The following is a 16,188-nucleotide window of genomic DNA, read 5'->3' on the forward strand; positions in this document are numbered from 1 at the left end:
GTGTCCGAGGCTGCGTCGCAGGGCCCCCAGCTGGGAGCATGCCAGCAACTGGCAAGAGCTGAGAAAGAGCCAGAAAGGAGAGTCCTGGCTCCAGGCAGCGCGGCTGCACCCACTAGGTGCTTGAACCAGAGCCTGCTACCCGTCTCAGGGCAGCCCCCGCTGGCACCCAGGCACCTCCATCACGGGGCGGGCAGGGAGAGCCAGGGACGCTCAGCTCGGCCCCGGGTGGCTGCGGTGGGCTCTCCCCCAGGGGGAGGGCTGGGTGGGGGCCTGAGCTGGGGAAGCAGGGGGAGTGGGCAAGCCTCTGCCTTGGCTTCCAGGGCTGCCGTGACAAAGTCCCACGATCAGGGTGGCATAAAGTAACAGCCATCGCTGGCCTCCAGTTCACATCTTGGGCTCTGACCTCTTTCACTCCCCGGGGAGCGTGGAGAACATTCTGTAACTTGGCTTTCCAATAACTCCGAGCCGGGCTGGTCTTGCGGGCGTGGGAGCTGGGGGGTCCCCCTGGGCCCCGCACAGGGTTTAACGCTCTACTGCCACCATCTTGAAATTCCAATGGCTTTTGAACCAAGCACCTCACAGTTTCCTTCTGCACTGCCCCCTGCCCCCAGAAGCTACGTAGCTTGTCCTGGCTCCCTGTTGGGTGTTGGTGGCTCCAGCGAATTTCTCTAGGACCCTACTCCTCACTGCTGCCCTCTGGCCTCTCCTCCCCTGCTTCCCAGTCGTGGGGCTTCCCCCCTTCTCCTCCTGTGCTCTCCCCCCACTCCAAGGGCTGGACAGGCTCTGCCGGGCAGCTGGCAGCCGCTCATTGCTCCGTCCAAGTTCAACCTGGTACCAAGAGCTGGGATGCCCTGTGTCCATTCGCCTCCCTCCGAGGTCCTGCAGTTCTGCCCCAAACCCCCTTCCAGGAGAGGCCTCTGGGCGGCCGTCTCGGAAACAAACCCTGCGTGGCACAGGGCTCGCCTGATGTGAGCAACCAAGGACTCAGCCGAAGACTCGACCGGGGCGGCGGGTTTTTTCAAACCGAGGAGCAGTGTGGATGCCTTCGAAGTTAGGTGGTGAGGACTGGAATGTCCAGGAAGCGGACAGGCCGCTGGCTCCCTGGGGACAACCTGCTGGACATCCAGCAAAGGGACAGCCTTGCTTTGGGCTCACAGCTTCTCCCAGGAAGGTGGACCCCAGGGTGGGATGGCAGGAGCAGCAGGTGCCAAAACCTGCCATAGCCTCAGTCTTCACACCCTCAACAGGGACCATGAAAAGCCAACGGGGGGAAAGTGGCGGGAGGAGAAACTGAAAGCTCAGTCGGACCAGAGGCCAGGTATGGGCAAAACCGGTTTATTTCTGAGCACGGGAACAGCTGGCAACTGAGGCCACTTCATTCCCCAGTCCCTCCTATGTTTTGTGTCTCAAAGACATACAAAGGCTTTGGAAAAAACTCCAAAGGGGGTTACACTTGATGTGTGTGCTTTCTTCACTTGTTTTTGTGCTTATCTTAATCACAAATAAAACAGCTTTACAGCTTACGAAAACTCCAACTTGACCTCCAAGGAGGTCAACTACGACTACGACTGAGCAACGCGATGAGTCCCGGCCAGGAGCCAGACAAGCGCGACAAACAGCGGCCCTAAAGCGGCCCTTGTCCCATCCATCCAATTGATCTAGAAAGCGTGGGCCCGAGGTCCCAAAATAATTGGGGCAAATGTGGGTGCAGTATCGTCCTTGGAAAAAAAGGGGTGAGGGCACATCTGGCTCAAGCCACACTAAGTATATAGTTTAAAAGCTAAAAGGGGGAGCGGGTGTAGCTCAGTGGTTTGAGCACCTGCTTCCCATGTACACGGACCCAGGTTCAATCCCCAGTACCTCCTAAAAAATATAAAAAAACAAAAGGAACCCCAGGGACACACAAGGTCGCTGCATCTAGCAGGGGACGGCGCCCATCACGGGAAGCATCTCCTTGGAATGGACGCAGCCAGCCTGGCAATAAGTGGAGGGGGGCCTGCTCAGGGGCTGGTTTTCTACTGTGAGGCCCCTGGCACTGCCCGGTTGAATGGCCCTAAGAAGCCCCGAGAGCTGGGATCCACCTGGGAATGGGTGGGGCGCCACCCCCATTTCTCATCCACTGGGAGCCCCAAAATTCAAACCAGGAGCTGGTAGGAGGGGGCAGTAAACCTGGGGACTGAGGCTCAGCCCTGCTCTGGACCCCAAAGTGCCACCAAGGGTGGCTGGAAAAAACAGGTTGGTGTGCATGTGTGGTGTGGGCACGGGTGGGCCGTGGTGGTGGGGGGTGGCAGGGAAGGGCGGTGTGTGCGGTGCATGCGTGTTGCTGGGTGTGCAGTTGTGATGTGCTACTTGTGGATTGCGGGCGCACCCAGGGGTCAGGACACGGTGCCCTACCGCACTCGGGCAGCCCAGCTCCGTGGGTGGGTCCCCAGGGCGGGCGCCTCGGCTGCTCAGGGGTCCCCCGCAGGAGGAGAAGGGGCCCCGGGAGGCGGGCGGGCGAGGCCTGCGCGGGGCCCGTCGGGGTCCCCCGGGCCGTGCGCTCCCCCGGAGGCGCGGGCCACACGGCCCAGCTCGGAGCACCGCGGGCAAACGGGGGCCCGGCCCGGCGCGGGCGCCCGCGGGGCTCGGGGCTGCAGGCGGGGGCCGGGCGGGTCCCCGGGGCCGCCACCCCGCGCCTGGGCCCGCGCGTCCTGCGGCTCCGGGGCGGCGCCGGGGGCTCCCGGGCGCGCGGGCCACGACGCCGGGGGCCCGGGGCTGTCGCCGCAGGCCAGGCGCGCGAAGCTGCGGTCCAGGCCCGCCGCGTGCGCGCGCAGCTCGTCGGCCACCGCCGGGGGCGCGCGCCGCGGCCGCTCGGGGTGGTGGAACTTGCACTTGGCGCCGTACGTGCACTTCTTGCCTGGAAGGGGCGGGGCGAGAGGCTCCGGGTGAGGGGGGCGCGCGGGGCTCGGGGGCGCGCAGGGGGCTCGCTCCCCGGAGCCCCTCCCTCCTCCCTCCTCCTCTCCCTCCTCCTTTCCCTCCTCTCCCTCCTCTCCCTCCTCTCCCTCCTCTCCCTCCTCCTTTCCCTCCTCTCCCTCCTCTCCCTCCTCTCCCTCCCCGGGGCCCCTCCCTCCCTCCCTCCTTCCCTCCTCCTCTCCCTCCTCTCCCTCTCCGGAACCCCCTTTCCTGCCCCTGGGCACCCCTCTTTCCTTCCTGGCGCTCCCTTCCCCGGGGCCCCTCCCTCCCTCCCCAGAACCCCCCCTTTCCTGCCTCTGGGCGCCCCTCTTTCCTTCCAGCGCTCCCTCCCTCCTTGCAGCTCCCCCCGCAGTCCTTCCACCCTGGAAAGTGGCCTCCCCTCCCGGCGAGGTGCGCAGGGCGTGGGGCAGCGGGCCCAGCACCCTGGCCAGAGTGGGTGGGCTCTCCTCCCTTTGACCAGGGACCTCGGCACCCAGGGGCCTCCAGCTCAGGACCCTGTGGGCAGGACAACTTGGGGGGGGGGGGCAGGGGACGGGGATAGAGGGCGGGAAGTGGCTGCCCTGGGAGGGTTGCACCCCCGGTGCTGCCTCAGTTTCCCTCCTGGCCCACACCCCTTGTGGAACCACAGCCGTCTCCCTGGCCGGTTCTAACAGAGATGATCCGATGGTTTACCACCCAGGGGAGGCGACCGGGAGCTAAACAGGGCTGGTCACCCTAATGCCCAAGGCTTTATGGAACCGTCGCGCGCACCGGACCACGACGGGGCCTTAAGGGACATGCCAAGGTGCGTGCGAGTGCAAGGTGGTGAGAGAGCTGGCCGCACGGGGTCCCGGCGGCTCTGGGGTCAGATCCTCCCTCCATGACGCCACTGCGGGGAGGGGACCCAGGACACGGCCATCAGGTGCCAGGTGAAGGGGCTGAGGAGGGGAGCTGGGGGCGCCGGGCCTCCCGCTCCACGACACCACCCTGCCCCGAGTGGGGCCCCTGCCCGGGCCCTCCCTGATGCTCCCACGCACGAGATGACCCCTGCAGGACCCTGTCCCCAGAGGCCAGGTGGCCTCTCCAAGGCCACCCAGCTGAGCCAGGACAGAAGTCACCGGCGACCTGCCCCCTAGGCCCCCACCCCCTGAAGGGCCCTGCCACGAGGCCGCCACCCACCGTAGGGGCAGCGTGGCCACCCCGGCTCGGGGGGCTCCGGCCGCCTGCTCAGGAAGCTGCTCAGGGTGGGCCCGCGACGGCCCAGGGGGTCATCGGGAGGCATGAACCTGGAAAACAAGCGCAGGGGGGCACTGCCAGTGCCACGGAGCCCTGATGCGGCCAGGGGCCCAAGCGCCCACGGGCGCCCAGGGGTGGGGTGGGGGTGTCCGGGGCTCACCCCACCAATGGGGGTGCTCTCGGCCTTCCCCGCCGCGTGCCCGCCCACCCTCTGCACCCCTTGGATCCAGCCCCTGGCGGTGTCAGTGCGCCCCCCTCCCCCCACCTAGGAACTTGACAGTGCAGGCTGGGGGCTTGGTGGGACCTACGGGGCCTGAACCTCAAGTTTACAGGAGCCTGCGTGGGCCTCGCTAAAAAGGAAGCGGATGGCCCCGAGGCCCCCTGGGCTCCTTCCCTGCCACAGAAGGGTGCAAAGCTCCACAGGGCTCACGGGCCCCCTGAGGCTCGGATCCCATGTCTCCCATGTCCCTGGGCATAGAGGGTGAACTTCACAGCGAACGTGAAATTCCAGGAGGGGGTCTGTGAGCCCGTGACCCCTGGGTCCCCAGAGCCCTGTGCCAGGTGCCCCTCCCAGCCGTGTCCTTCACTGAGCGTCTCCGGAGCCTAAGCGGGTTGGGGTCTGTTCTGTGGGTGGGCGCCCCCCAAAGTCCCGCAGGCCGGGGCACCAGGTCCAACCCGACACCCCACTCAGGTCCAGGCACGGTCAGCCTCTCGGCGCCGGGGTCTGTCCAGGTCGCTGGACGTTCCCGAAGGCCGCCCGCCTGGCCTGGCCAGGCGGTGCCCGGGGCGCTCGCGGGCGCAGCACAGAGATTGCGTGTTCCCAGGAGCTGCTCTGCCAGCTGCCAGCGTCCTCCCGCCTGAGCTAGGCCACCAGTGCCCCTGGCCTCGTGTACCTAGAAGGGACAGTGGGGGCTGCGGCGGCCCTGGAGCTGGGAGGGCACAGCCAGCGGGAGGCTGGCGGGCAGGAAGAAGCGGGAGACCGTTCCCTGGAGGCTGGGACAGGGGCCACCCCCGGGACACAGCTGATTCCAATCTGCAGAGCATCTCCCCTGAGGGCTGTTTCCCTTTCCCTCTGCCTGCTCCTTCCCAGGCCAAGCACCCATGCCCGCACCCACTCATCCACTCACTCATCCACTCACTCATTCACTCACTCACTCATCCACTCACTCACTCATCCACTCACTCATCCATCCACTCACTCACTCATCCACTCATTCACTCACTCATCCACTCACTCATCCACTCACTCACTCATCCACTCACTCATTCACTCACTCATCCACTCACTCACTCATCCACTCACTCACTCATCCACTCATTCACTCACTCATCCACTCACTCATCCACTCACTCACTCATCCACTCACTCACTCATCCACTCACTCACTCACCCACTCACTCATTCACTCATTCATTCACTCACTCACTCATCCACTCATTCATTCACTCACTCATCCACTCACTCACTCATCCACTCATTCACTCACTCATCCACTCACTCATCCACTCACTCACTCATCCACTCACTCACCCACTCACTCATTCACTCATTCATTCACTCACTCACTCATCCACTCACTCATTCATTCACTCACTCATCCACTCACTCACTCACTAATTCATTTACTCACTCACTCATCCACTTACTCATCCACTCACTCATTCACTCATTCACTCACTCACTCATCCACTCACTCACTCTTTCATTCACTCATTCATTGCCTCATTCACTTTCATTCACTCACTCATTCAGTCATTCATCCAGTCACTCATTTACTCATTCACTCATTCATTCACTCACTCGTCCACTCACTCATCCATTCACTCACCCACTCATCCATTCACTCACCCACTCATTCACTCATCCACTCATTCATTTACTCATTCATCCACTCACTCATCCATTCACTCACCCACTCTCTCACTCATTCACTCATTCACCTACTCATTCACTCACTCACCCACTCACTCATTCACTCATTCACCTACTCTCATTCACTCACCCACTCAGTCATTCACTTATTCACTCACTCACTCATTCACTCACTCACCCACTCAGTCATTCACTTATTCACTCACTCACTCATTCACTCACTCATCCACTTATTCATCCACTCACTCATTTATTCACTAATTTACTCATTCAGTCATTCACTCATTCATTCATTTACTCACTCACCATCACTCACTCTCACTTATTCACTCGCTTACTCATTCAGTCATTCACTCATTCATTTATTCAGTCATTCACTCTGTCACTCATTCCCTCACCCATCACTCACTCAGTCTCTCACTTGGCCATCCACTCACCCATCTACAGATGGCTGTCCAGTACCTATATGTGCTCAGGACGCTGGGGACCTGGCAAATGCGACAGTCTGGCCCCTGCCCTCACAGACACAAGGAACTTGGCCCAAACCACACCCCTAAAGTCCAGTAGCAGAGCCCAGAATGAGGTCGAGCCCCCACTGTCCGAACAGACGTGGAAATGGACTCATGAGCAGGAAGCCCCGGGCTCTCCCAACCTGGTCCCTCCCCTGCAGATCCACACCCGCCTTGCCGGGCTCCTGGCACCTGCCCTCAGCGAGCTCAAGCTTGTAGTGGACGTGCTGGTCGTGACAGAAGCTCAAGCCTGCTATCATTTTCAGAGGTATCGGGGCTCGAACCCAGGACCTCATACGTGGGAAGCAGGCACTCAACCCCTCAGCTACACCCACGCTGCTTCAAGCCTGCCTTGGGTATCTCCCCCACCTGGGTCCCATCTAGACACCCCACCCATCTGCTAACCTGTTCACACCTGACAGCCCCACCAACCCTCCCTGCCCCATGGCAGCTGGTTAGCCCCGGGGGCGCCCACCCGTCAGAGTCTCCTGAAAATCAGAAGGAAAAGGTGTGGAGACAGACTCAGCTCCGGGGAGCGTACACAAGCTCTCCGCAGTCCAAGGCCCAAGGAAGATGATACTGACCGGCCTCATACATAATTCAAAACTCAAATAACGTAGAACAAAATAAAGGAAAGGACTAGCAACAAAAATTCAGATGGTTCCCACTATGACCGTTTCAACGCTCTTCTTTGAAGTAGGAAATTCTTCCCAAATAACGAAACTGAACCTCTTGGGCAACTCGCTGTGGACCCTGCTAGGTGATGGTGGCCGGGGGGACAGGGGGACAAACAGCCCTAGTGGAGAAGGTGCCCACTGAGCAAGGGGGTGGAGGGGTTTGGGGGACGGGCTGCCCGGCCCTGGAAAGGGGAGTGGGGGACCCCTGGTTCCCCACCTGTGCCCAGGACCCCGCCTGTTGGCCGAGGCTGGCCCCAGGGGCTCCTGATCAGTCCCCGCCCTCGCACCTGTCGTTGACGAAGGAGAACATGAGCAGCCTCTGCTCGATGAAGCACTTCCAGGCGGGGCTCTCGCTCTGCAGGTCGCGGTAGGTGTCGTTGGAGACGATGACGCCGTCCTGCTCGTAGGCCACCTTCACGATGTAGCGGTCGTCGTAGCAGACCACGCGCCGCCCGCTGGCCCTCCGCGATGGCGTGCACACGAGCGTGCCCTGCCGCTCCAGCGCCTCCAGCACGTGCTGCTCTGGGGCCACAGGGCACATGGGCGCTGGGGACGGCCTGCTGGGGGGCCCCCCACCCCGCCGCCCAGCCCAGCTGAGCCCCCAGCCCGTGGAGCAGGACAGGGAGGTGCAGGAGGAGGGCAGGGGGACCACAGACTTCTCCCTGGTACCCTTCCCTTCTTCTCACTCCATTTCACCCAGTCCATCAGCAGCCCCAGGCCCGGAGGGCTTCCCAGGACCTGTGGCATAAGGGGTGCAGTTTGGTACCCAACAAGGGAGGGCGTTTGGGTTGCAGTTGTGTCCCCCAAAAGGACACACTCACTGCCACTGCCAGATGTGACCCGACTTGCAGTTGGGTCTTTGAAGATGTGGTTTGTTAAGGTAGGGAGGAACTGGACAAAAGGGGGTGGGCGCGCAGAGTGTAAAAAGAAAAGCAGCTCTGGTACTACCACAAGGCGGATGGATGAGCCCCTTAAGCTAAGAAGCCAGACGTGCAGAGACAAGTATCCCATGATCTCATTACCAGGAAGTACCTAGAGTAGGCAAATTCATAGAGACAGAAGTAGATGACGGGAAGTGGACGTGGCTCAACTGGCAGAGCGTCCACCTACCATATGGAGGGTGCAGGGTTCGATCCCCAGGGCCTCCTAATCTGTGTGGTGAGCTGGCCCACGGGCAGTGTTGATGCACGCAAGGAGTGCCGTGCCACGCAGGGGTGCCCCCATGTAGGGGTGCCTCACACGCAAGGAGCGCGCCCCTCAAGGAGAGCCGCCCGGCGTGAAAAAAGCGCAGCCCGCCCAGGAGTGGCGCCGCACACACGGAGAGCTGACACAGCAAGATGATGCAACAAAAAAGAGATGCGGATTCCCAGTGCCACCAGATAATGCAAGCGGATGCAGAAGAACACACAGCAAATGGCCACAGAGAGCAGACAATGGGGGGGATGGGGAGAGAAATAAATAAAAATAAATCTTTAAAAAAAAAGAAGGTAGATGATGGGTTACCTAGGCCTGGCACGAGGGGAAGAGGAAGTTATTGCTTAATGGATGCAGAGTTGCTGTTTGAAGGGTTGAAAATGTTTGGGTTGTGGATGTTGGTGACAGTAGCACAATATTGTGAGTGAAATTAACACCACTGGATGGTACACCTGAGTGGGGCTAAAATGGGAGGTGTTGAGCTCTTGAGCTCGCTGTCACCCGACCCAACTTGAATCCCTCCCTGTTGCCCTAGAGATACTTAATTTTTAAAACTTGGTGTTTATGACTCCCGTGCTTTTATTTTAAAATAGCTACACATATATATACATAGATAGAGAAAGAGATGATTTAGATATAGATACATTATGACAATAAAACTTTTTTTTAAGAAATAGTAAGTATGGGAAATCCTCCCAAAATAAAAATAATAACATTCAAAATGAGGCTGGAGCCCATTTTGACTTGTGTCCTGATAAGAAGAGAAGAGACACACATACAGACCCCAGGGAGAACAGGTGACAACTCAGGTGCAGGTGGAATCCCAGGGATTGCCTAGGAGAGAGGCAAAGAAGGATTCTGCCCCATAGATTTTGGACTTCTGGCCTCCAGACCTGTGAGACAATTGTTTCCAGCTGCCCAGCGTGTGGTACTTCCTTACGGCAACCCCAGGGCACTGTAAGCCACAGCTCTTGTGCTTTTTTTTTTTTTTAAGATTTATTTATTTATCTATTTTACCCCTCCCTGCCACCCTGCTGTTTTTGCTGTCTGTGTCCATTCACTGTGTGATCTTCTATATCTATCTCTTTTTGGTCTTCTCTTGTCATTTTTTCTCCTCTAAGATTCAGAGGGATTTGATCCTGCGGACCTCTGATGTGGACAGAAGTTCCCTGTCAATTGTGCCACCTCAGTTCTTAGTCTCTGCTGCACTTCACCTTGACTCTTTCCTTTGTCTCTCTTTTGTTGCGTCATCATCTTGCTGCATGACTCACTTGTGTGGGCACTGGCTCGCCACGCAGGCACGCTTTCTCTTCTTCTTTTTCACCAGGAGGCCCCGGGGATTGAACCCGGGTCCTCCCATGTGGTAGGCGGAAGCCCTATCCCTTGAGCCACATCTGCTTCCCCTCTTGTACTTTGGATGCTCTCATTTCCTTCCAAAGAACCAGATCCCCCATGGTAGACACGAGGATTTCTTCTGGAGAAAGACATTCGTCTTTTCACTGGAATTCTGGCACTACCCTGGGAATTATGAGGTGCCGCACATCCCCTGAATGGGGTCCTTGGACCACTGACCCCCACCCCCCAATACAGGAACCTGCTTGGGACCCCATTGAGAGGTGGGGCATCCCATAACTGACTGCTCTGAGGACAGTAACATGCACAGGGCATGGAGTCCAGCCTGGACTCTGGTTTACCCCAGCTCTTGGCCACGGAACCCAAGAAGTCCTCTACCCTCAGGTTTCCTATTTCGAGGTGAGGGTGTTCTCAGCTCTCGTACGTGCCTCACGGTGAGTGAGGGAGAGCTCACAAAAGCCAAGAGGTGCAGGCATGGAGCAGAGGGTGCAAATATCACAAGAGCTTTCTTTTAAGGGCTTTCTTTTCAGGGCCTGAAACCCACATCTCTGCAAGGTCTACACTCTCTCACCTTAGTTTTGCCCTTGGAGACACGCAAACGAGAATCCCTGCTTCGCACAAGGGTTACAACTTAAAATATTGGTGCATTCTTCATAAATCATTTCTTCCTTTAAGTCTAGGTCCTTTCCAATATAACATGGTCTTAAGAAGTGTATGTGCATCCAGTACAAGAATGATTAAAAAGTAGGCCACTTGAGTAACAGAACACAGCCTGTGCTCTTGAGGTCCCTGTCACCCTCCCAGGTTGAATCCCTCCCTGTGGCCCTAAAGATAAGCAATTTTTAAAACTTCATGTTGGGAGATGTGGATGTGGCTCAAGTGATTGGGCTCCTGTCTACCATGTAGGAGGTTCAGGGTTCGATTCCTGGGTCCTCCTGGTGAAGGTGAGCTGGCCCGGGTGGAGAGCTGGCCCATGTGGAGTGTGATGACGCAACAAAAAGAGACACAGACCAGGGAGCTGGGGTGGCACAAGTGATTGAGCACCTCTCTCCCACTCTGAAAAGTCCCAGGATCAGTTCCCGGTGCTGCCTGAAGAGAAGACAAGCAGACACAGAAGAACACACAGTGAATGGACACAGAGAGCAGACAGCGAGTGTAAAAACAACAAGGGGGCAGGGGAGAAATAAAGAAATCTTTTTTTTAAAAAAAACTTCATGTTGGGAGCAGGTGTAGCCCAGTGGTTGAGCACCTGCTTCACATGTACGAGGTCCTGAGTTCAACCCCCAGTACTTCCTAAAAAAAAAAACCTTGGTGTTATGAATATCTTGCTATCATTAAATATATATATGCATATTTATGTATCCCCAGAAAGGACCATTTCAAAGCGGCCATACCTATACTGAATCATACTGCACTCTTCTGCAGCTTGCCCTTTTCATTTGCAATTGTGACTGTGAGATGTGGCCTTGTCATCGTGTTCACTGCTGTTCTGCATATAAATTTCTGGAGCAGAGGTGCAAGGATTTCTCTAGGAGAGGATCTTGCTGAGTTGCAGGAAAGGGCACTTTGCAAGGTAAGGACAAATTGTTTTCCAGAGTGGCTATCCCAATTTACAGGTAAGTCAGCCTTGCCAACACTAGGCGTTCTCAGGTTTTTTAATTATTGCCCATCTGGTGGGGACAAAATGGTCTCTTAATGCGATTTTATTTTGTCTACCTCTGATTACTAACAGGATTGGCCATCATTTCATGTTTGATGACCATTTATGTTTTCTCTTCTGTGAACGACCTATTCACGCTTTGACGTCTCTTTCCACAGGTGCTCTGCTCACTAATTTGGGAGGTCTCTATCCATCATGTGATCCTTTGTCAGTAATACGTGCTGTGTGGCCTCTCCCAAACTGAGGCTCTTTTTCTTTTCTTTTTTTTTAAGTAAAGAACAGAGTTTATTGAGAAATGGAGAAAAGAATAGAATTATGCACCTAAGGGGTAGGTGCGGGCTCCACCAGGCAGAGAGCGCCAGCTTTTGTTTTAATGTAGTCACATTTATTCATCTGTTCCCCCTAGGCTTGTGGCTTGTTTAAAAACTCCATCTCCCACAGGTTCTATGGTCATGGCAGATGGAGTTCAGGGCCATGTCAGTTGGCCCTTCCTTGGAGTTTGTGTTTCTGTGTGATGGAGCTGGACTCAGATGTGATCTTTGTCCACAAGCCTCTCCTGTTACTTTTACCAGAACTGTAGTTGGTTTAGTGTATACCCAGGGGACCTGAATCTGTAGCTGGGGTTTAGTGTATACCCAGGGGACCTGAATCTGTAGCTGGGGTTTAGTGTATACCCAGGGGACCTGAATCTCTGGACTGACCATGTGATAGCCAGGCCCTGAGCCTCAACAGACTTGCAGCTCCTACACTCTGGTTTATTGGACTTACCCCACTCAGCTAACATGAAGGTGAGGATGGTCAACCACCACACCAGGGAGCCAAGAGTGCCTACAACTGCAAGCAGGAGAATTGCATCCAGCATCCATGTGGGATCTAAGCTCCCTCTTGATATAGATGTGGAGTGGACACGGCCATTCTAGGGTCCACAGGATGGAGGAATAGAGTATGGATTAGAGTGGACTTACTGATATTCTATTCATGAACTATTGTGATTAGTAATCGAAGAAAATGTGGCATTGGTGTGGAGAAAGTGGCCATGGTGGCTGCTGTGTGTAGGGAGTGGGAGGAAGAGATGAGATGTGGGGGCGTTTTCGGGGGTTGGAGTTGTCCTGGGTGGTGCTGCAGGAACAGTTTTCGGACATTGTATGTCTTCCCATGGCTCACTGGGTGAACTGGGGGAGAGGGTGGGCTATGGTGTGGACCATTGACCATGAGGTGCAACGGTGCTCAGAGATGTATTCACCAAGAGCAATGAATGTCTCATGATGATGGAGGAGGTTGTTGTTATGGGGGGAGAACTGGGGTGAGGGGGTGGGGGGTATATGGGGACCTCATAGTTTTTTTAATGTAACATTAAAAAAATAAATAAAGGCAAAAAAAAAAATAACTCCGGCCCACCCCACAATGAACTCCACACTCTCCCTCCTTATTATCTTTAAAACTGCACGTATGTTGAAAGCCACTCTTCTCCATGGTAAGGCCATAAAGAATTCTTTGGGGCAGTCAGGGCACAGCGGAGAACTGAGCACAAGTCTTCATGCCGCAGCAAAGAAGCACAAAAAGGGACTCCATGATCCCATTAAAAATGGGCTTAGAGACAGTGGCAAATCCAGGATTTTGACCCATCTTAGGACAGAAAGCAGGTAGGGGCACATTGATTGAAACCTCCGCGCCCAGGGGCCTGAGTCCCCGAATGTGCACAGAGGGCTAAAGCACAGGTGGGAGCCCTTTTCTGGAAAAGTCCCAGAGGACCTGCGAGCACTAGGAGAAGAAGCGGGGTCAGCCCGGGTGAGGACCACACACGGAAGGCCCTCCACGGGTAGCTACCTCCAAGGGCCGGGACTGCCAAGCTTTTCCCATCCACTAAAAAGAAAGTGCAGCTCTAAGGAGGAAGAAAGAAGACGGCTGGCAGGGCCGCGGACTGCCAGAGTCAGACCAAATCAGACCAATGTCAGGTTTGGGCGCTGGGGCACGTGGCAGGCAGCGATGGGCAGCTGCTGCCAGCTCCTGGCTGCCTGTGCCACAGGGAAATCTACCCATCGACACAGAGCGTCACCCCACCTCCAGAGAGAGGTCTCCATACCAGGAAAGAAACCAGTCTGGCTCTTCAGTCTCAAATAAAAATGGTCAACTGAGGGTGACCAGACTTTTGAGAGGAATACCTAACAGCTAAGGAAGGGAAGAAGGGAGAGAGAGGGGGAAGGAGTGAGGAAAGAAACATAGATAAACAAAGAGAACTGACAGCAGAAAAAAATAGATGTGCTTCATGGGCCTTAGGAGAATTTTATAAAAAAGACTATATTGGTATAGATATACTCAGGAAGATGCTACATCCATAAAACAAGAATAGCTTTTTATTTAGAAAAGAAAGCAAGACAGAAAGAAAAGAAGAAGCACTTGTTAAACATTGTAAAAATAATAAAATGACAGCAACACCACGAAGACCATTGGTAAAAAGGCTACACCAGTGTTTATAGCAGCATTTTTCTCAGTTGCCAAAAAGTGTAAGCAACCAAGCACCCCATCAACCGATGAGTGGGTAAGCAAAACATGGTATATACACACAATGGAACATTTTTCAGCGATTAAAAGGAATAAAGTTCTGATACATGCTGCACCACGGATGAACCCTGTAGATGCATTGAGGGAAATAAACCAGACACAAAAGGATAAATTTTGTATGATTCCACTTACATGAAACATCCAAAACGAGCAAATTTGTAGAGACAGAAAGTAGATTAGAGGTTACCGGACTGGGGGTAGGGGAATGGGGAATTATTGTTAGATAGATGCAGTTTCTGTTTGGAGTGCTGGTAATTGATGTGGGTGGAGGAAGGACACTGCGGTGAGTGTAATTTACATCATTAAACTATACACATGAAAGGAGTTAAAATGAGATATTTTGTGTTGTATATATGTTGTCACAATAAAATAACTTTTTAAAAAGCTGGGGGGAAAAAAGGCAGTGAAATTTCCCAGAATCATCAAGGGGTCAGTCCTACTCTCATTGGTTTGTTGAAACAATACCAATTATAATTTAGCCTCTGACTTCTTTATGGGAAAGCCAAACAAAAATAAAACCCCGTGTGATCTATGTATCTTAAAAAAAAAAAAAAAGATAATAAAAAAGGGGGAAAAAAGTAAAAAAAAACAAAACATTTGTTTAAACCTCAGTTTGCTATTAATTGTAGCTTAAAATATTCCAAACTGATACACAATTGAAAATAAAGAATTCCCTGGGTCTCAGTTTCCTTCTCTTTTTTTAAAATGAAGACATTGGACCAGATATTCAGTAAATAAATATTACCTGACTGAATGAAGTAATTTTTCAGATCCTATTTTCTATTTAGGGTGAAAGCCAATCTTTCTGTTGAGTGTTAAAAGTTGCAAGACAATTATTTTTGGAACTTAATTGTTGACACTACAAGATGGAGGAATTTGTTCATTCGGCTATTCAACGACTATGTATTGAGTACCTACTATGCGAACATATGAGTGAACATAGGTTCACTGCAATAGCCCTAGCACCTGGCATAATTCTTGGCATATAGTCAATGCCTTCATGGAGTTTATAGTCCAATGAAGAAGACAGACATCATTAAACGAGTAAATAAATAGATAAGTGTGATGGTTAATTGCATGTGTCATCTTGGCTTAGGCTATGGTGTCCAGTTGTTTGCATGGGTCTGCTTGTTAATGTGAGAATATTTTGAGGTGGGGTTGCATCTATAATCAGTCGATCACATCTAAGATCAACAAAGGAGACTCAGCACTGTTGAGGAGGCTCCTCATCCAATTAGTTGGAGATCTTAAAAGCCAGACCTGAGAATTTCAGAAGTCAGAAGCAAAATTTGGACTCAACTTCAACATTGTTTCTTGCTGGATTCCCCTGGGGAATGCAGACTAAGAAATTCAGCATCGCCTTTTTAGGGATTTCCAGTTTGCAGCCTGCCCTGCGGAGTTCAGACTTGCCAGCCCCCATGGTCTGTGTCTCTGGAGAACCCTGGCTAATACACAATGAAAAGCGTACCGTACTGCTTGAGCATGAATCTGCTTCGGCATACCTCGAATGGGGGTATCAGGTCTTGGTGGGTCTTTCCTCCAGGAAGGGACAAAAACCTTGATGTAGGTGTGTCCTCTGTCCCTGAACCAGTCCACAGCCAGCTGGATTCCCCGGCAAGAGAAGACTTCCTTATTTCCATGGCTAAAATGGGGAAACAAAGAAATCTCTAGAGACACAGAAAGGCTCCCTAAAGGTGATTTCCCCTGGGAGTATCCTGGACCACAGTCATATAATCAAGAGAGAAGCAGGTAAACCTGCATTTTAAAAATAGTTCATTCTTTGCACAAAATCTATCCTTTAAATAGAGCCACAAAGCTTGTGATGAATATGGAGAGGGTCTCAGGCCCCAAGGGTAGGGCATCCCAACAATTAATAAAGAGTCTCTCATTAACTGAAGCTAATGAAGATCAACCTAAAATGGAGATCAACCATTCGCACACGCCCTAAGCGGTAGTGTGTAAACGTGTTATTGGGTTTCCCAAGTCCAAGTAAGGAGGCCAACGTGCCTCATCACAGGTTCCACCAAAGACACGAATGGGGGCAGTCAGGAGAGAGAGGTGTGATTGGAGACCAGGCAGGGTCTTGCCAGCCGTCTTGAGGATTTTTTTTCTCTCTTAAGAAGAAGGAGGAGCCATGAAAAGATTTTAAGAATGGGGGCATATGTGATATGATCAGACTTTTGTTTTAAAAAC

At 53.8% G+C, this 16,188-nt stretch overlaps 1 protein-coding gene across 1 annotated transcript in view; it reads right to left on the reverse strand.

Moving 5' to 3' along the window:
* Nucleotides 1-976: 976 nt before the first annotated feature.
* Nucleotides 977-16,188, reverse strand: part of ZC3H12D (zinc finger CCCH-type containing 12D) — a 32,556-nt gene continuing 17,344 nt past the window's right edge. Inside the window, exons 2-5 of the mRNA XM_058289765.2 lie at nucleotides 15,498-15,637; nucleotides 7,514-7,748; nucleotides 4,111-4,217; nucleotides 977-2,896 (exon numbers count right to left, since the gene is read on the reverse strand). Coding sequence (XP_058145748.1) covers nucleotides 2,451-2,896; nucleotides 4,111-4,217; nucleotides 7,514-7,748; nucleotides 15,498-15,637 — 928 coding nt within the window. The 3' untranslated portion in view covers nucleotides 977-2,450. The remainder of the gene's footprint in view (nucleotides 2,897-4,110; nucleotides 4,218-7,513; nucleotides 7,749-15,497; nucleotides 15,638-16,188) is intronic.

This window comes from Dasypus novemcinctus, chromosome 28 (assembly GCF_030445035.2).
Source record: "Dasypus novemcinctus isolate mDasNov1 chromosome 28, mDasNov1.1.hap2, whole genome shotgun sequence".
NCBI classification, from domain to species: Eukaryota; Metazoa; Chordata; class Mammalia; order Cingulata; family Dasypodidae; genus Dasypus; species Dasypus novemcinctus.